Below are 18,187 nucleotides of genomic sequence, written 5' to 3'. Positions count from 1 at the left end.
GCATGTTGATAGTGAGCGCACACCGGCTTCACAGGCTGTTGCTGCTTTTATTGCCGTCGGTTGTTAGGGGGCGCGACTTTGGCTACATTATGGAAGGAAAATCAGTTTGTGTTTGGATCGCGAGGCGAGGAGCTCGTTCAGCGCTGCGGAGTACTAACTGAAAGCGTTTCGGCCAACATTGTTCTTTGTCCGTTGCAATCGCGGTCAAAACAATGAAATAACTAACATTTAGTGCACCTGGAAGATAAAGCACGAAAGGATTAAGTGCGTGTTTGTAAAACATAAAGTACAGTGAAGCATATATGTAGTTCAAAGTATAAAAATCAGCATATACTAAGCTGCTCAGTTGGTGATTCCTTTTTATAATATCAGTTTTTTATTAAATGAAGTACTTTCCTTTTCATCTTATTTTATCAGCCCTACTTGCTGTCATTACCGGAATCCATAAATTGTCACCAATTAAATCTCCCATATGCCGTAAATCAGTTAACAGTTTATCCGAATGAAAAACCCCTGGGGAAAACAAGTTCACAGTCTGCGCCACAGGCGAATATCGGAAAATGTAACCGTTTTTACACAGGTGAATGACTTTTTTGTGCGCTTCCGCGGGCTTCCGGTCAAAAAAGCGTTTTCATTTTCGCCATCGGCCAACGGCCAGCTATGCGATTTGTATGCAAATGTTTGTCTGTCCCCCAAACCTCCGGATTCAGCCATCAAACGATGCAGCACGCCTCCCACTCCCCACGCTTTCCTCCCTCATCCTCAAAACACCCGCCCACCTGCTGTGGTATGCCATAAATCCTGTCCAGGAGGAGGAAGCTCCTTTGGCCCGTGTAAACGGGCGTTTCGAATTCTTCCACTCGCTCGAAAATACCGGAACCAAGGAAACAAAAACAAAAACATTGCCACCGTCTTCAGTGGCTGCTGTTGTCTATATACTCTTTAAGTCCATGAGGGTATAACAGACTGATCTTCATACCTATTTTATATGGATGAACTTATTATAATCAATTCAAGGTTGGTAAAGTTCGGATAGGTAAAAGGCGACCAAGAAAGAGTACTCCTAGCTTCGGTTTTGTATCATCCCCTTTTCGCTTGTATTATTCTTGGAGTTCCTGGCGGAATAGAATGCCGCCAATTCCGTTGGTGACAACAATGTGGCAACCGAGCCAGCGACCCCACTCCCGACATCCACCTCCAAACGCGCAACTTGGAGGTAACATGTGTGCGACATTTGCCCCACAACCAGAAGACAATGGTGTAAGGGAGGGGAGGTGGTGTACGAGGGGGTTTATGCTAAAGATGAAGAACAACATTCAGTTGCTAGAAGGTTGGTCGGTGGGGAGTGCTAATGTTCCAGTTGCTTTGGTTTCTGTGCCAGAGTGTTTTGTCTATCTAATAATCTTGTAATAATCTAGAAGACTCCAGTTGCCCCTGTGAAGCCCCCTACATTATCCATTTCAAATTGCCATTTTGCCAATTACAGGGCTAAACAAAGGAAAAGTTGCACATAAATTCAATTCGTTTATGGCACATCACAGATAGACGCAAAGTTATTGCTTAAATAAAAAACACGTACCGGTTAAACAAGGGCATTACAAATGGAGTATGGAAAGTGCTAAAGAACATCAAGTGAAGTGACTGAGCTAAATCTTATTTTCATGATTTGTGTGGAAGTGTTATGTGGCTCTGAACTGAGGAAGCTGAGGAACTATCAACTAACCTAATTGCTAACATAATATCGTTGTACAAAATGCGGATAAATCACCAATGGATATACTATGCGATCTTGTCTCTCTGCTGGTTTAATAAAGGTGAGTCCTTCAAGCGTATTTATGGGGTAGCTATTGAATCGGAATGTTGAAATGTTTGGTAACTCCGGATCCAAGTGTCGTCTTTGATAATCGAAAAACAAACAAAGTAATTAACCGCATGTAACCCTCGAAAAGTAAAAACTGAAAAATAGTGAAATTCCTAGCGAGACTCGATAAACCGAAGAGGAAAGTCGGCGGCAAAGAAAACAAACGGAGACGTCAACGTCGTTCTGGTCCAACGATTTATGACGGATAAAAGCTTTTACCTGATTTACTGGGGTTTTGCCCACCCCCAAATCCCGAAGCCCCATGCCCCCATCGAAATCCCGCCCCCTGGGGCAGCTGTCAAAGGGTTTTACCTTTTCTGGATATGGATACGATACGCAGGCCGATTGTGGTCATGAAGTTGCTCTAGTTTCGAGTTCCATTCAGTGCATTAATCTCGGTTCATTACGTTGTCATACTCGAGTGGTATCGTTACTCCACTTGGGGCATAGAACACATGTGCGTCTTAATGGCTCTTTCACAGTTCAAGTTCTTCCTTAACGGGTTTGCCATATAGCTGGCATAGCTTGACCTGTGCCACAAAGATTGATTGTGAAATACTTATGTCGATGCTTACGATGTTTAACCAGACAGAACTCGCATCTGGCGAGGAGCCACAAGTTGCCGTTTGGAATACCAAAAATAAAAGCCCTATAAATATACCCATACCTATATATGACTATACTATGTATACCTTTGGCCAAAGTCAGTGGCCCAGACCGAGGAGTTTGTCGTTTCGTTGGCGTTTTCATGAAAATCACCAAGCTGAACGGACACTTTTTCTCTTTTTTGGGCTTTCATGCTGTTGTTTTATCAAAAGCAACCAAAACAAACCGAATGAAAATTTGTTTTCTGAACTTTTTGATTGTTGAAACTTTTCTCCAACTCCACCACATCCATATGCACATTCACGTAGTTTTGGCCAAATTTGTTCAGCCGCCACCAACTCACTTTCATTTGTCTTACACTCACCCACTTGGCAAAAAATAAAAATAAAAGTAGAACTTATGCAATCTTTAGGTGGGTATTTGGTTCGCTATTTAATCTCGACTCCATTTGGGTAAAGCTTCGCGGATTTACGCTTCAGATATTTGCGGCTTTATGGATGAGTTTTGGAATTCAATGACTCTAATTAGTCTTGGTTTTTAAATAAAGCGGATTGCATACATGCATTCGTTACTAATTAGTAGGATAGTTGGGTAATTTCATTGCGGGATGGATTCCAGTGCGTAGTCCCGATTTCAGATTACGATTATAAAACTTTCCATTTTCTGCAGAAAGTAGTGCATGTACACATACGTGAGCTATCAGCACACATCTGAGAGATTTTGTAATAAATCCGCAGCAATTAGACTTATTTTCGAAACACTTTTAACTGTCGAAGAAAGTCCACAAGCGCATATCTTCATTACCATATGCATTGCCCAATGTCACAACAATTAACCTACAACGAAGATCTTGAAGACACAGCTAGAAGATTTCACTCTGCCTCATCGCAGATGTATCTATATCTCGCATGGAGAAAATCCCGCCGGAGATGACGGGCGACCCCCAGCCAGGGTCATTCTAAGTCGTTTGTAAACCGACAACCGTTTACCAGAACAAAATTAAAAAAAGAAACAAACTGAAATTATACTGTTAGCACATAATAAGAACTTGTTTTTGAGGTGGTCAAGGGGTTGGAGGTATAAACCGGAACATTTCAGGGGATATACTTGCAAGAGTTTATAATTGCACTGCCCAAAAAAAAGGTGTTATGTCATGCTCCCATGGGTGTTAAGTAATTGGTCGGGGCTTGGAAGCATTACATTCACATAAATATGTCACTTAAGATATCAAGTTGGGAAGTTAGGCAAATTGACTTTCTTCTAGTTTTCTCCGAATAAACTTGTGGCTATTTGCATCCGCGGAGCGCAAGTGTTTGCATCCATTTGCATGACCATCCCAAGTTTACCCATTGCACACTAACACAATTAGATATCAGAGCTTGTCCGGAAACGCAAATCAGCTGCGAAGCGGCCAGAGAGCTGTTCCATGTGGCCAGTTACCCACATGGATATCCACTGGGACCCACGGTGGTTGGTCTTCGCCTTTGCAGCGCGGGTCCAAAATTGCAGCACTCGAAATGAAAGAAAACGGAAGCTTAGTAGAGCGTATCCGAGGTACGAGCAAACATGTCTGGCGATTCGGACAGGTGGCTCAATGGAACACAAACACTGGACCGTCCAGTCCATCAATGTGGTTGCTTCCTCTGCCTGTCGCTGCAATTTACTCTTAATTCGCAATTATCAGGACGGACCGAAAGTAAGCCTGAAAGGGAGAGAGTCCAATTTGTAGTCCGATACTCGAACATGGTATTCTTTTTTAGGTCAGCGACACTGGTTGATGGAAAACAGACTATGGATGTTTTACTAACATATACAATTTCCTTCACTTTGTAGCTACTCTGGGCGCCATTCTGGACTCACGTTGTTACCTGGAGGGCGGAGGTTCCGCGGAAAGTTTTCTTGCCACCGAGGATTTGGCGGTGGGCTCCATAATCGGCAAGCTGCGGATCAATGGGGATGCCAATGCCGAAACAGGCGACATCAATCTTTCATTGAGGGAAAAGAATGCACCAGTTGAGATTCATCCCGGCACCAAGGAGCTAGCCCTATCGGTGGAACTGGACAAGGAGGGTGTGAGAGGACCATCGTCCATTTACGTGAATGTGATCTGCATACGACGGCATTCAACGGATCCGGTAAGCACTTTATCCCTTTATCCCAGTGATATAGACTAATGGTCTTTCCTTGAGAGAAAACCCCAGGAAACTAGGGTGGATAGAAACTAGTTAGTGCTACCATAATGGGAAACTATATAGCCAGCATTTCGAATAAAACTATCGAAAGTGGTGGCTAAGAACTTGCCGATCAGGCTAACGCCGCAATTAATCAGACGTCCTGGTCGTTGACCCACATCGTGCACATTTCCTTGGAGCTCTTCCTGTCGCCCACTTCGGAACCGCATTCCGCACCTGCGAAGGACCCGTTCGTGCAATTCAATGGGCAACCAATTAACCTATATACAGCAAGTGGCCACCTTCTTGAGCCCATGCCAACTCCTCCAGCCCCACCTCCACCTCCTCCAGGTAGTGCGTGTTCCCTTGGGCTAGCTAAGCTTTGTTAAATTTCGGTAAACACGGTTCCCGGCGTTGCGGCTTTTCGAAGCACTCTATAAACAATTGAAAACTTGCCAGACACAACGCCCATTTCAATTTTAGAATCAACAAAGCGCTAGTTCCTACTTCAACAGCAACGACTGCTGCAAGTCCATTTAAACGCGAAGGAGCCATCGAAGGTGGAATCAAGATCTGAAATAGATTAACAAAGCATTCATTTCTAGCGAATATCTGCTGATTTCCGTTGGAGCTATTACATATATTTATCATCAAATTTTGCCACTCAAGCGAACATCTCAAGATCGCAGACTTTGGTCTAGTCACCACTAGTTTCCTGGTCCTGCAGTCCGACAGGAACGCTTCTGTCCAACCCCTTTGGCGCCTGCGGTTAGCCCCAACTTCGTGGCCATAAATTAGCCATTAAGGCTTCCGTTTGCGGGTAGAAATCTAGTTGGGTGGTTGAAGGTAGCGGGGATGTCCTGGTTTGGGGAGCGAGGTCCGCTAAACATGCAAATGTATGCAGGACATTTGGCGGCGTGGTTGGGCTTTGAACTCCTGCGAGGTCAGTGACCAGGATACGTGTGCTAAAAAGAAGGTGTTTGTCTTGAAGTGCACACACTCGAAAATGGATTCTTCTACACAGGCAGAAAAGGGGTATTAGTTCGTTAAGATGTAATATAATATACAAAATAACTAAGTAATAGCCAAATTCCATAGTATGAGTACGAGTAGTCAATTATGGTTTTGCATTTTTTTTTTAGTGTATACCTTGCTCAATTTCCACCTCAATCAATTTCTCCACAGAGCTTCGTCATTCCCGTTAACGTGCGAGTAACTGATGTGAATGACAATGCCCCCCAGTGGATCGGAACGCCCTACACTCTAACTCTTTCGGAGGTGACCGTTCCGGGCACTAGAATCCTGCAGGGCGCCCGTGCCGAGGATGCCGACCAACCGGGTCCCTTCTCTACGGTGGAGTACCAGGTGCTGCCAGGACCGTACTCGGAGTACGTGCAGTTTCTCAATCCTCTGGAAGGCACGCTGGTGCTAAAGAAAGCCCTCGACTACGAACAGCTTCAGAATTTCACGGTGAAGCTGAGGGCGCAGGATCAGGGAACACCGCCACGTCACTCGGACACGTTGCTGCGGGTGGTCATCACGGATGCGGATGATCAGAACCCAAAGTTCCAGCGAGAGTCCTACAGCGCTGAGATACCAGCGGATGGTAGGCCAGGAGAGCTGCGCATGCGGCCGGAGCCCCTGAAGGCGGTGGATCAGGACGAGGGTATTTGTGCGCCCATTCAGTACACGATAGTCCAGTCGCAGGATGCCAAGTACTTCCGCATCCATCCGCACAATGGAGCTATTAGCCTGCTGACACCCATCGGATATGCGGATGTGGCCAATGGGGCAACGTTGGTGGTGAAGGCCACGCAGATCGACAATCCAGATCGTTATGCCTTGACCACTGTCCAGTTGACGCGACCTGGAAGTCACAGTGATTTGAGCACTCTGGCCTTCGTCCAGAAGCGATTCGTGATGCGCATTCGCGAGGATACGGCAGTTGGGAATCGGATTCTAGCACTGCCCACCAATAAGCCCGGCAAACATCTCAAGTACGTCATTCCCGATCCCGTAAATTCGCAGTTCTTTAGCGTAGGATCGCTGGGAGAACTTGTGCTAGCCAAGCCACTCGACTACGAGAAGATGACCAAGCACGAGTTCCAGGTCCTAGCCACCGATGGCATGACCAACAGCACCGCGGAACTTACACTGGAGGTGATTGACGTAAATGACTGGGAACCTCGGTTCCGGGAAACGCACTACGAGTTCATGGTGCCCAAAAGCGTAAGTCTTTGAAAAGTGTTATTTTACTTCTTAATCTTACCTTCAAAATTACTCACCTCCAGCAGTCCCTGCAATCTCGAGCGGATTCCTTTGAGGGCGTGCTCATCGGCAAGGTTGAGGCTGCTGATGGGGATCGTAATGACAAACTGGAACTCTCGCTGCGTGGTCAGCACGCTGGACTGTTTGAAATTGATTCCACTGGAAATATCTACATGCGTCCGGAGCAGCTACAGAGTCTCAACGAGTCCACGGTCCATCTGATAGCCATCGCCACGGACACGGGCGTTCCACCCAGGAGCACTTCCGTTCCGGTCAGTGTCACCATGGAGGGTCTGACGCTGGCCCGGTCCGGATGGAACAGCAACATGTTGGGCATGTTCGGCATGATAATGGGCCTCTTTCTGATGATCATAGTGGCGTTAAGCTGCTACATAGTCCGATCGAAGAAGCAAGGCAAGAGTGCATCCAGCGGATTGGGACTCGGTCGGAATCGGGTGCACAGCCAGGCGCACAGCAGCGTGTCGTCTGCCAATCTCGTTACCCACGAAAAGCTAGCGGGGAATGGCAACGGCAACGGAGCCAGCGTAACGAGCGGCGGAGTCTCCGTGCTGCACATGAAGCACGGCGGTAACATTACCATGGCCAATCCGATGAACAATGGCTTGCATCACGTGGCCAGTGGAGCCAGTAGTAGCATGGCCCTCGGTAGTTCCGCCGCCTTGCTGGAGCGGGAACGAGAGAGGGAGCGGGACCGGGAGCGCCAGCGGGAGAGCTATGCGGCTACAGTGCGCAGTAAGTGGAAGTCAATCATTATCATTACCAAGGGTGCCAGTCGATAACTTAGTTCATCCAATTTCAAAATTAATAACGTACAAAAACATGAAATTAATAAGATTTGCATCTTTGATCCTTCCCAACATTCCGTTCCCCCATTCTCACCCGAAACATTCACTATTAAAAGTCTTCTTGCCAGGCATAGTTTCGCGCGCCTCCGCCAATGGCCAGCTCTTCGAGGAGGATGAGATCGAGCACGACTCACTGCAGACGGAGAACAACAATCGGAAAGTGGCAGCCACGGGAGTGGCAAGCGGTGGGGTTACCACCATCAGTACCACACCCGCCAACGCGGGCTCCAATCTTCTATCCGCCACCGATGCCATGGGTTCCTCTGAGAACAACTTGACGGTCTACTTCTAGAGCGCAGGAGGGGAGGCAGCTACTCCCGGAGAGCTTGTAAATATCGCTGCTAAGTCAGTTTAGGATTAGGTTTAGGCCCCGCACACGTGTATGTACATTGAGTAGACCAAATATAGCATTGTAAACAGACCCAGCACCAGATCTAGGCTAAGTCCAAGCGATTTCCATTGTAAAGTTTTGCTTCCCAGATTGTAAGAGGATCCGTCCAATAAAGTTTTCAACTATTCAATCACGTTGGCCCCTTCCATGCAAACAGTTTACCATACGAATCTCGTTGTTTATATTCTTGACGCTTATGTTCTACTTCGATTCTGGTGATCTTCACAACTTTGGCATGGACAAAACGAAAATAACGTGAATTAAAAACGCTTCACTGACTTAGAACAGATATTAGGATATTACAAATTCAATGCTGGGTACGAAAGATTATTTGGAATACAGACAGAGGCTCTCAGGGGTGTAAGATACTTGGAAATCACTATAAATTCAATATGAATTGAAGCTATAGTTTCTTAAGCATATTTGCTTGGCATTACTTTAAGATTAATGCGTTTTTTTTGTTTTGAAAGAATAAGAGAGCCACCCCATATGCATTGGAGTTTTTGTGGCATGAATCCAGACTCTTTCTATCTGGGCCTGCCTTTACCTGCCATTTCGTTTCGTCTTTCGCTTGAGCAGATTAAAGTCTCCGTACTGAATGTGATTGTCGGTCAGGAATGGCACATAGAAGGCACGTAACACTTTGTGCGACTTCTCCGGAATGAGGAAGGGCAGACTCTTCATCACCGACCAATCTTTGGATCGTTTTGAATAATTGGGTTCCAGAGCCGTATACTTGCCTTCATCAAAGTCGACGAGGAAATCGCAACGGTCGTAGTCAAAGTACATGTGCTCATTTTCCTGGTTGAGATCGTTAAAATACGGTTGCACTACCTTAGTAGCATTTTGACCTTCGTCATAGTACGCGGGCAGCATGCCTCGGAATTCGGATTTCAGAAAACGCAGCCGGAAGTTTTTGGCGGGAAAGAAGAAGCTGCCCGGATATCGATGCCAATCTTTGCCAATACACACGTTGTATATTACATCCGGGTCGTACTGCGGTGTCGCCTTAAACTGGTTCAGTTCCAGCATCAAATCCATCGGAGCATGGTAGTTCCTATACAGGGCAAACACCCTGGAAAGTCCCAACAATGTGCTGGTCACCATTACCAAGATGGCAATAAACATGCTGTGGTCCAGATAATGAACTCCCGCCTTAATTTTGAAGACCACCGATTTCATACGGAAGAATATGCGCTGATACACATCCACAGTGATGGCTCCGCAAAGCGAGATTAAAGGATATATGGGAAACAGAAAGCGCTCTTCCTTGTGCGGTTGGGCAAAAAAGACGAGAAGCCACAGGTACAGGGGAGCCAGCGAGATGTAGTGGGGGAAATTTAACGTCGACTTTGATTTGGCTGGCACAATCAAATAGTCTATGACCAGCATTATGGGTAGTTGAAGTGCCAGGAGCTATAAGGGAAAAAGTTATCATAAATTTAAGAGTGTAATAGATACAATAGCTCACCCAAATAATATTAAAGTTAAGGAAACCATTGATAATGTAGTAACTGAGTGGTTCCGTACCAAATATGTTTGGTCCGTGACTGGTGAACACATTGTACCAAACAATATTTAGAGGAGCAAATGTCAGTTTGCCAAAATAGCTGGTATCAATTGCAATCATGGGAATGGCAACCGTGGCGCCCGATATCAGTGTCCACTGAACAAAGGTCTTCCAATCACGCTGCCTTAAAAGCATCTCCAGCACCAGCGGTATGCCAATAAGCGCAGCAAATGGCCAACCAAGCAAAGCGGATATTGCTGTCAGGAATATGGCAAAACAGTAATTTTGTTGCCACCACGCGGCCAGGGCAGCACAGCCAAAGTACATGGAAAAGGAGGATGGCAGTAGAGCGGTGCTAGACACAAACATGCCCACACTGAAGAGCTGGAATATCAGCCACAGACGACCGATGTGAATTCCAAACTCTTGACAAATCGACCTAAATAAAGTTTAGTTAGTTTTGAACAGGATTTAGTACCAATGCCATGCTTACTTGTACATATATCGCTCCATTACGGCACAACCGAAACCCAACATACATCGCACCATGTAGAAGATGAGTATGGGACTGGGATTGAACAACTTTTGGTAAAAGTATCCGGGCACGCCCTGCAGCAATAGGTAGGTGTACGATCGGAGTCCAAACTGCGGGCTGTACTCCCACGTCTGGAGTCCATGGCCATTAATGATGTAGTGCAGCGGCTCCCAGTAGTTGAACGTCTCGTCGCAGTCGGCTATGTACGCCCAAATGGCGCTGCACAACCGGGCGCTCACGAAGGTCTTGAAGGCGGTCTGAACACTGGGCATTATGGGGTTGGGAAGCCCCTTCTCTTGACCACCACTTGTGGGTTGGTTGCTGCGGGTGAGAAGTAACGGCGTTTAGTGGGAGTCAGGGTACATAGGCCAATACTTACCGCTTTTTAGCATCCTTATCCTTTTTTTTGCCGGCCGGTGTGGCTTCCTTCGTCTTGTTGTTGCCATTTAGGCCCGGTCTTTTGGGCGGTTTCTTTGAGAGAATCTGGTTGTCCGCCTTGTTGGCTATGTAGCGAGCGCGAGCAGCCGGAGGCGCCATAATCCGGACTTTCTGAGAAAATTACCGGCGGAAAAGTTGCAAAGTATTGTATATTATCAATATTATGTGGCGCAGGTTATCGATTGCATCAAAGCTATCGTGGAAACCTGCATTTCAGTTGGGGTATTCTTGTCCCTAGTAATGTGCCCTATACACCAACTCAGATTTGTTATCGATATATGTGTAGACGTGAGTATAGTAACGGCTTTTTGAACTGGATGTGTGTCACCATTGTAATTTAAAAAGACAACAGTTTTAATATTGGTGTAAAAATTTAATAAGAAACATTAAAGAAGAAAAATATACAAATACAAAAATGAACAATTCATTAAGCTGAGTTCCGAATTGGTAGGTAATGAACGATAACAATGCACACTGAAATGAAAGAAACTTGAGGTAGTTAAAGTTCTTCCATTGGTAGAATTACAATACTTACCAATTAACGTGCACGTAAACATAGCAAAAGTGGTGTTGCAATAAGGCTGCAGCATAACTCCCATCAAGTTTGTAGCTGCAATGATCCCAAGTCTTCCCAGTGACATGCAGAAGCTAACTGCCTTGGATCTGATCGGAAAAGTGAATAATTATTTCAATATTAATAGAAGTGTAGATCATTTACCTCAAATGTGTAGGGACCAAATCAACAATGGCGCCAATCATAATAGAAATCGAAAGCCCAGGCAGAAGAATGTAAAGGCAAAAGAGAACAAGGACTCCTGTTGGACTTTCCATAAAATGCAATAGGACTCCACTTAAAGTTGCAACTGCCAGAGCAGCTAAAAGTACGTTTTTACGGCCCAAAGGATTAAGTATTAGTCCTTGAATCGAGAATCCAATCAGAAATGCGAAACCTACAACGAGGTTGTCAATATAGGTTTTGCTACTAATAGGATCGGTGCAGTCCTAAAATTAAAATTAAGTATTAAGATTGGTTACGTAATTTTAAAATATGTTCATAATTACCAAAGTTTCTGTAACATTGGGTTGTTCTACGGGTACGCTGAGAATTTCGCATACTGTTGAAGAGTTATTTTCGGCACCTGATGACCGATTAACAATTTCGGGAAACCAAAGCTGCATGCCGTTTGAACTATGTAAAAGATTATGTAAAAGATTATTTATTAAAGAACTATTAAGGTCTAACACCATTTAAGATTACCTGAAAAACATTCCGAATAATGCCAAGTTGCAAAGAATAAAATTAAATCCATGTGGCTTGTGGAAAAGTGGAATAGTGGCCCTGCAAATTTTGGATAATATACCACATCCCTGGCTTTCGCCCAACAAGTTTTCGCCCACTGGATCCTCGGACTTCAGTGTAAATTCATCGCAGCTCAAAACTTGTTGTATGGATTTTCCTCTGTTAAATTTACTGATCCAAGCCACAGCTTCTATGGCTTCGTTGTTCTTTTCTTGGGACAGCAGGAACTTGGGGCTTTCAGGATAATAGAGTAATATCAAGCCGCCAATAAATCCTGGTAGCAGACTAACTAGCAATAGCAAACGCCATGGCCTAAACACAAAATCTCCCATGGTGATGGCCCAGTTCGAGGAAAGTACCAACCAAGCAGTTGCTGTAAGTTCAAAAGAAGTTAGTTAGTAAATCAATTGCATCCATAAGTAATCATGCATACCTGGAACATATATGGCCGTAACACTGACGAACATCGTCGAATAGTTAATTGCCACGGCGCGATGTCGTGGTATATTGAATTCACTTAGATATGCATAGAGTGCTGCTGACACCGCGCCAACACTGTATTCATATGACAATCAAAAACTTTTGCAATAAATTACGTTTTAGCGCTCGTACTCACCTAATTCCAACGAGAAGGTTTATAATGTTAAATAGCCAGACGCTGGTAACAAACATCAGAACGAACTGGAGGGCATTGCTGGCGAAGTTACCATAGAGTAAGACCCTTCGACGACCTATATCATCGCTGATGTATCCCCATATGTAGGTCGATAGGAAGATACCTGTGCACACAACACGAATTTCCATTGTGATCGCCGTGAATACCAGCCCACTCACATAACGACTTACCTGTAACACTAGCCGCCATCATCACGCCCTTCTCGGCCTGTGTGGTTTCAAATTCGCACTGCGAGGCGATCACAATGATACTCATGGCCTGTTGGGCTGCAACGGATGTGATGGTCAGCAGTCCGCTGACGAGCAGGAGCACCCACTGCGTTTTGCCATAGCCTGGTTTTGTTGTTATTTATTTTTTGTCCAAAACCCAGTTAATAGCACCAGATACGTCATTTGAGTTAGTTACCTATCTTCTCCAGCACCATGTCGTAGTCCCACACATTGGGACCGAGGGTATTGCTCTCCAGTGAGCTGTGCATCTTGACATACCTGAGATAACTGGCGACTGGTCAGTAAGTTAGTGCAACACTTGCTTTTAAGCATTGTATTCTAATATAACCCCCCCTGTAGAACAAATGAGCGACATGTGAACCGCAAACCAGTTTTGAGATTAAGGCATTTGAATTTGATTCAAATTAAACATTTTGCTGAGAGATCTCAGGCACATCAATGAATTCGATTTTATATGCAAGCTGGTTGGAGAACATGTGTATGATGCCAGTGGGGTCTCATCTTGCTATCTAAGCATAAAAACACTCATTGAAATCGAATAGTTCAGTTGCTATAGTATTCAAACTGAAGGGTTTTAAAATTCGTTGGATACTTTAAAATAAAATGGAACAGTTAAGAATATATGTATATACTCTCTCAGCAGAACAAAACCTGAGTGAATTTCCATTGTAAAATGTGGTTTGGATTTTCGTCCGGTTTTGTAGAGGGAGTGCCAGTCTCTTTTTTATTGTATTTCTTAGAGAACAAGGTTATAGAAAAAACTGGCAACGAATTTAATTTAGCAACTAATTTAACTTTAGGCAATATAAGATAAGATAAAATAATATAGCCATACATACTTTATTTTATATGCCAGGTTATTCGGTTCCATGAAAATACTGATTTTCCTAAACATTCTAATTTATTTTGGAACTTAAATTAAACTTAGCTACTTAAACTATAGTGGCCAATCTTAAATAGGCAACAGTAACGTCAGACTTGCACATACTGTAAAGGGAAATGGAAATCTTTAGCTTTATATGTATGTACATATAGTAACTCTTAGGTGTCTTACCCAGCACAAATCCAGAGAATACCCCGAAAGTTAGAGAGCAATAGGATTCCAGGAGCACTCCGATGATATTACTACCGAAAACACTTCCCGTGCGTCCCAGCATCAGGCAAATGCACACCGCTTTTCCGCGCAGATGGGTGGGCACCAAATCGACGACTGCTCCACTCAGAATGGAGACACAAAGTCCCGGTAGTACCAGATACAAGCAGAAGCAAACCACTATGGCCACCTCGTCCTTTATAAAGATCAATGCTATTGCACAAGCTCCAGCTAGAGTTAATCCAATTGAAATCGAGGCCTTGCGACCAATCGTGTTTATAACAAGACCCATCAAGATATAGCCAACTATTAGGGCCGATCCATAGGTAATGGTGTCTATATAGCTCTTGGTATTTATGTGGTCGTCGCAAATCTGCAATGTGAATTGAAGAGGAAATATACAAGATGTATGGCCTACTTATGAGCTGTTTACTTACTTTATTGGATGCATTCGCTTGCATTTGATCTATTGACGCATCAATAACTTGGCAAACAGTCATTGAATCGTCCGCCGCATTTGAGCCCAATCGATTTTGAATTTCTGGATACCAAAGACCCATGCCCGAAGAACTGTTTTCAAAAGTTATTTCTTATCATTGAAAGCCAATTGCATATTGTGTCATTATCACTCACCTGAAAAATAGACCACACATAATCGTACAGCTGATGACGAAGTTCAGCAAGTGAGGTCTTCTTAGCAGCGGCAAAGTTTCCTTCCACATTTTCTTGATTGTTGTAAACCTTAAATTGTTAGTTAATTTGTTAGTTTTTCAACTCACTATTTGATTAGCAATAAAAACTCACGCTGACTTGGATATGAGCAGTATATTTTCCCCATTCGCGTTATCTTCCGTTTTTAGTTTATGCACCTTGAATTCGTGTAAGTGTTTGCCCGAATTCGTCACTGCAATCCAATCGACTGCCGCAAAAGCCTCTTCAGTTTTGTGCAAGGACATTAGGATCTTGGGACTCTCGGGAAGCGACCACAACATCAATGTGCCCACGACACCAGGCAGCAAGTAGCATATGGTCAGCAGTCTCCAAGGACGTAAGGAGAAGCCATCGGTTATACTGACACTCCAGTCCATCGAAAGTATTAGCCAGGCGGTAGCTACAAGGATCAATTTCTAGTCTTTAAAGTAATTAGGTTACATACTATAGTTATTACCTGGAACATAGACAGTGGACACACCCACGAAGAGACTGGCGTAATTAATGGCGATTGGTCGATGACGGGGAGTGAAGAATTCCCCAAGATACGCATAGGTTGTTGATGATGCTCCCGCAATGCTATTTAAGTTAGATTGATAATATTGTTAGAGGGAGATACATGTGTTCGATGGTTAGCAGATAACGTAGTTAATTAACGGAATTGGTGTTCTATTCTAAAGTTTTTGCTTCACACTAGTGAAAGGTGTGTACCTTTGCGTTAAGGTCAATTATATCCACTTTACATCCATATATAACATCTAATACCATGCAATAACCCTAGTATTTGCGTTAGTTCTGTCACTAAAAGAGCACGTTGTTCGTTTTAAATCTTGCTAAAGTACTTACAAAAATCCAACACCGAAACGAATGAACACATAAAGCCAGTAGTTCGGAATGACGGTGGAGCATAAGGATAAGAAATTCCCGGCGATCGTCGTATAGATTAGCACTGGTCTGCGACCTATAGTGTCACTCAGGTAGCCCCAAAAGTATGATGAACAGAATATGCCTGTTGAATAGTTAAAGCCCACGTGAAATATGCCACTATGGAAACGTGAAAGATAAGGTTTTACTAATGCTAATTAAAAGTACCTACCGATAAAACTGGCAGCACTCATGACCGCCTTATCCATTGAGTTCATCTCAAAATCGCACTGGGATACTATGGTAATATAGGACATGCCCATGGTCTCGTTTATGACCATCATCAGGAGAAGTCCTGCGGCAAAAAGGACGATCCATTGCACTCGCCCGAATCCTGGTACATATCCAATTAAAAACAAATATTTATAAGGATTCACAAGGCTTCCAGGACATTTGCACTACCAATAATCTGAAGCACATCCTCGTATTCGTGACCAGCACTGGTACTCCGAGCCGATTTTGGCTTCGATTCAACGTCTTGTTGGCCAGATTCCGAACTCATAGTGATCGCCTGGATTGACTTTCAAGATATTTGGCATTCCCGAACCTGCGACAAACTTGAACTGATGAAATGTCCAAGTTGAAGTGGGTATAAAAGCAGTGGTGGCAGTGGCAGCAGCCAAGAGGTTGGTTTATCAGACGGCACAATAAAGATAAATGAGGGTCTAGATGATATTCTGTTTGTCTATAAAATGTGTATCACTCATATACTACGACTGGGAGTCTTGGGCAAAAAAAGATCGCTCCCCTTCCTCGCCCACCGGAACTGTATCGTTTATTCCGTTTTTTCAATTCATTAGAGCAAATAATACAAAGTTTCATGTTATTCTCCACCACGTTCTGTCATATATTCGCGTGTCTGAACACTCTGCAACATATTTTTAAATATATATATTAAGAATTGAAACCAATACTATCTTTATTTGGGTTAATAAAAATCTATAATATAGAAAACTATGTTATCTGGCCTTACAAAATTAATTTATTACAAAAAAATAGTGTGCAAGGTATTTAAAAAATTTCCGTAAGAACCCTGAGGTAAACACTTATTTGCTAGAGAGTGATACTATGGGACAATAACAGTGGCTAAATACAATTAAGTGCAGTAGTTACAGTTCTTTCACAAAAAAATATTATGTTTAATTGTTAATTGTTTACCCCTTCATGTTTACGATCATTAAAAGTGTGAAAACGGAACGCCACTTGGGGATTACCGCAATAAATCCCTTCACACATGGCGACATATATGTTCTCTTGCGGGGAAGACGACACCTTGAAGCGACCCCATGACATCCACATATTCGTAGATGATTTCACATTTGCATACTAAGTGAATCATTTTAAAGTTTTTACAAGTGGAGGTTATATCTATTATATGCATGCATAGGTATTGAAGGTTTTCTGCAACTCTTTACATTGTTAGTTCGAAAGACAAGTAATTTATTTATTTATTTGTAAATACCAATATTGCGTAACTGTTAAACATGATGAGCGCGCATATATTATTGCAAAATAAATCATTACATTGGGTTGTGGAGAAGATATAATTAAAAAAAACAACAAAAAATGTTTGACGTAATTTAATAACCGGTTCGCTTTAGCGAGCGTTCCCGGTTGCGTGTATCGATAAGAGTACGTGGAGTTATCGCCCGGTGCCTATCGATATGTTGTTGACACGTCCAGCTTAGTTTATTTACAATTTGGGCAAAATCAGTGAAGTTGCAATTTATGGCTGATTTTCAAGAACAGCTGCGACAGTATCGCGCTCAGAAAAGGAGAAAGGAAACGGTAGACAACTTCAAGGACAAACTACGGAGATTCTGGATGTTGGGAACCGGGGCTAATAAAGATACCACAATAGAGGTACAACAGGTAAGATGAAAACCAAACATATGTATATGCTCTATTTACTTTGATGTAAATGCTTCATTTAGGTACCTACTAAGTTCGAAGCTATCTCGGAAAACTCACAAGATGAGGCTGTGACCTCCAGTGAAAGTGAATTGGTGCCAGAGGAGCAGCCCACCAGATCCACAGATCATCACCACAAGGAAAACAACTGCCTAAAGTACACCCTCTGGACTGTCTATCTGCTGTTCTGGATAACTCTCTACGTTATTGCCATAAAGCTAAGCTTTGGATTGGTTTTCCTCATGTTTTCCGCCCTCTTTGGCATCTACTTCAACACCCGAACGGAGCCAAAGAAACGGAACGAGATGAGTGCCTACAGCGTTTTCAACAAGAATTGCGAGAGTATAGACGGCACCTTGAAGGCCGAGCAGTTCGAAAGGGAAATCCGCTATGGATCCGGAAGTGTACGATAGTCTTACGAGTATATCATGAGATAATCTAAATACTGTAGTCTAGACAATTTTATAATATATTCACTAACTTGTATCTTATGTAGCTATGTGGCTGTAAAAGTATATTTTATTATGTGTTATTGGTTTCTATCCTTATCTTCTCAAGAGATTTTTATTAAACATGACATGTTGATCTTACCTTTTGTTAATCATACAAATGTAGCCGAAATAACTACAGTATACTGTTCTAAGGTCTCTATCTTTTTATTGGTAATGTATAAATCTATCAATTCTCTTCGAACGA

The 18,187-nt window shown here is 43.4% G+C and overlaps 5 protein-coding genes across 7 annotated transcripts; 2 read left to right on the top strand and 3 right to left on the bottom strand.

The window, feature by feature from the left end:
* The first annotated feature begins 125 nt into the window (after window positions 1-125).
* Window positions 126-8,291, top strand: Cad96Cb (Cadherin 96Cb). Of its 3 annotated transcripts, none has more exons than NM_001170256.1 (6): window positions 126-264; window positions 1,487-1,814; window positions 4,301-4,602; window positions 5,824-6,867; window positions 6,933-7,659; window positions 7,841-8,291. In NM_001170256.1, exons 2-6 carry the CDS (start codon window positions 1,754-1,756, stop codon window positions 8,062-8,064), a joined length of 2,358 nt encoding a protein of 785 aa, NP_001163727.1. In that variant the 5' UTR covers window positions 126-264; window positions 1,487-1,753; the 3' UTR covers window positions 8,065-8,291. The 3 variants fall into 3 exon arrangements, with proteins under 3 accessions (NP_001163727.1, NP_001287524.1, NP_651355.3); NM_001300595.1 differs by having other exon boundaries at window positions 7,829-8,291; NM_143098.4 differs by having other exon boundaries at window positions 126-286; window positions 6,930-7,659.
* Window positions 8,292-8,328: 37 nt separating this feature from the next.
* Window positions 8,329-10,858, bottom strand: Alg9 (ALG9, alpha-1,2-mannosyltransferase). The gene is made up of 4 exons (NM_143096.4): window positions 10,588-10,858; window positions 10,167-10,529; window positions 9,635-10,112; window positions 8,329-9,579 (listed from the first exon to the last, which is right to left on the bottom strand). Exons 1-4 carry the CDS (start codon window positions 10,743-10,745, stop codon window positions 8,707-8,709), a joined length of 1,872 nt encoding a protein of 623 aa, NP_651353.1. The 5' UTR covers window positions 10,746-10,858; the 3' UTR covers window positions 8,329-8,706.
* Window positions 10,859-11,002: 144 nt separating this feature from the next.
* Window positions 11,003-13,129, bottom strand: CG31103 (uncharacterized protein). The gene is made up of 9 exons (NM_001104444.3): window positions 13,028-13,129; window positions 12,793-12,954; window positions 12,563-12,725; window positions 12,380-12,501; window positions 11,905-12,319; window positions 11,709-11,835; window positions 11,365-11,648; window positions 11,182-11,309; window positions 11,003-11,120 (listed from the first exon to the last, which is right to left on the bottom strand). Exons 1-9 carry the CDS (start codon window positions 13,098-13,100, stop codon window positions 11,074-11,076), a joined length of 1,521 nt encoding a protein of 506 aa, NP_001097914.1. The 5' UTR covers window positions 13,101-13,129; the 3' UTR covers window positions 11,003-11,073.
* A 609-nt stretch (window positions 13,130-13,738) lies between these two features.
* On the bottom strand, window positions 13,739-16,150 carry CG31106 (uncharacterized protein). Its single transcript, NM_170207.3, has 9 exons — window positions 15,983-16,150; window positions 15,753-15,914; window positions 15,503-15,665; window positions 15,114-15,235; window positions 14,750-15,056; window positions 14,579-14,686; window positions 14,383-14,515; window positions 13,907-14,318; window positions 13,739-13,839 (listed from the first exon to the last, which is right to left on the bottom strand). The coding sequence occupies exons 1-9, from the start codon at window positions 16,080-16,082 to the stop codon at window positions 13,805-13,807; spliced, it is 1,542 nt and encodes a 513-aa protein (NP_733086.2). The 5' UTR covers window positions 16,083-16,150; the 3' UTR covers window positions 13,739-13,804.
* Window positions 16,151-17,258: 1,108 nt separating this feature from the next.
* Window positions 17,259-18,122, top strand: Saysd1 (SAYSVFN motif domain containing 1). Its single transcript, NM_143094.3, has 2 exons — window positions 17,259-17,452; window positions 17,515-18,122. The coding sequence occupies exons 1-2, from the start codon at window positions 17,309-17,311 to the stop codon at window positions 17,902-17,904; spliced, it is 534 nt and encodes a 177-aa protein (NP_651351.1). The 5' UTR covers window positions 17,259-17,308; the 3' UTR covers window positions 17,905-18,122.
* The last annotated feature ends 65 nt before the right edge of the window (window positions 18,123-18,187 follow it).

This window comes from Drosophila melanogaster, chromosome 3R, assembly GCF_000001215.4.
Source record: "Drosophila melanogaster chromosome 3R".
In the NCBI taxonomy this organism is placed as follows: Eukaryota; Metazoa; Arthropoda; class Insecta; order Diptera; family Drosophilidae; genus Drosophila; species Drosophila melanogaster.
Note: the sequence above shows the minus strand (reverse complement) of the source record. Positions and strands in the feature narration are given on the sequence as shown.

Bases quoted from the DNA above. Each gene is read 5' to 3' on its own strand.
- Cad96Cb (NM_001300595.1), top strand. From the start codon at position 1,754: ATGCGGATAAATCACCAATGGATATACTATGCGATCTTGTCTCTCTGC. The intron at 1,815-4,300 runs GTGAGTCCTTCA...TTCACTTTGTAG, and splicing joins TCTCTGCTGGTTTAATAAAG to CTACTCTGGGCGCCATTCTG. The intron at 4,603-5,823 runs GTAAGCACTTTA...ATTTCTCCACAG, and splicing joins GACGGCATTCAACGGATCCG to AGCTTCGTCATTCCCGTTAA.
- Alg9 (NM_143096.4), bottom strand. From the start codon at position 10,745: ATGGCGCCTCCGGCTGCTCGCGCTCGCTACATAGCCAACAAGGCGGAC. The intron at 10,530-10,587 runs GTAAGTATTGGC...TCTCACCCGCAG, and splicing joins GATAAGGATGCTAAAAAGCG to CAACCAACCCACAAGTGGTG. The intron at 9,580-9,634 runs GTGAGCTATTGT...TTTCCCTTATAG, and splicing joins TTAACTTTAATATTATTTGG to CTCCTGGCACTTCAACTACC.
- CG31103 (NM_001104444.3), bottom strand. From the start codon at position 13,100: ATGCACAGCTCACTGGAGAGCAATACCCTCGGTCCCAATGTGTGGGAC. The intron at 12,502-12,562 runs GTGAGTACGAGC...ATATGAATACAG, and splicing joins AACCTTCTCGTTGGAATTAG to TGTTGGCGCGGTGTCAGCAG. The intron at 11,836-11,904 runs GTAATCTTAAAT...TCTTTTACATAG, and splicing joins TTATTCGGAATGTTTTTCAG to TTCAAACGGCATGCAGCTTT.
- CG31106 (NM_170207.3), bottom strand. From the start codon at position 16,082: ATGAGTTCGGAATCTGGCCAACAAGACGTTGAATCGAAGCCAAAATCG. The intron at 14,319-14,382 runs GTAAGTAAACAG...TTCACATTGCAG, and splicing joins AAGCGAATGCATCCAATAAA to ATTTGCGACGACCACATAAA. The intron at 13,840-13,906 runs GTAAGACACCTA...TTCCCTTTACAG, and splicing joins ATTCTCTGGATTTGTGCTGG to TATGTGCAAGTCTGACGTTA.
- Saysd1 (NM_143094.3), top strand. From the start codon at position 17,309: ATGGCTGATTTTCAAGAACAGCTGCGACAGTATCGCGCTCAGAAAAGG. The intron at 17,453-17,514 runs GTAAGATGAAAA...TGCTTCATTTAG, and splicing joins CCACAATAGAGGTACAACAG to GTACCTACTAAGTTCGAAGC.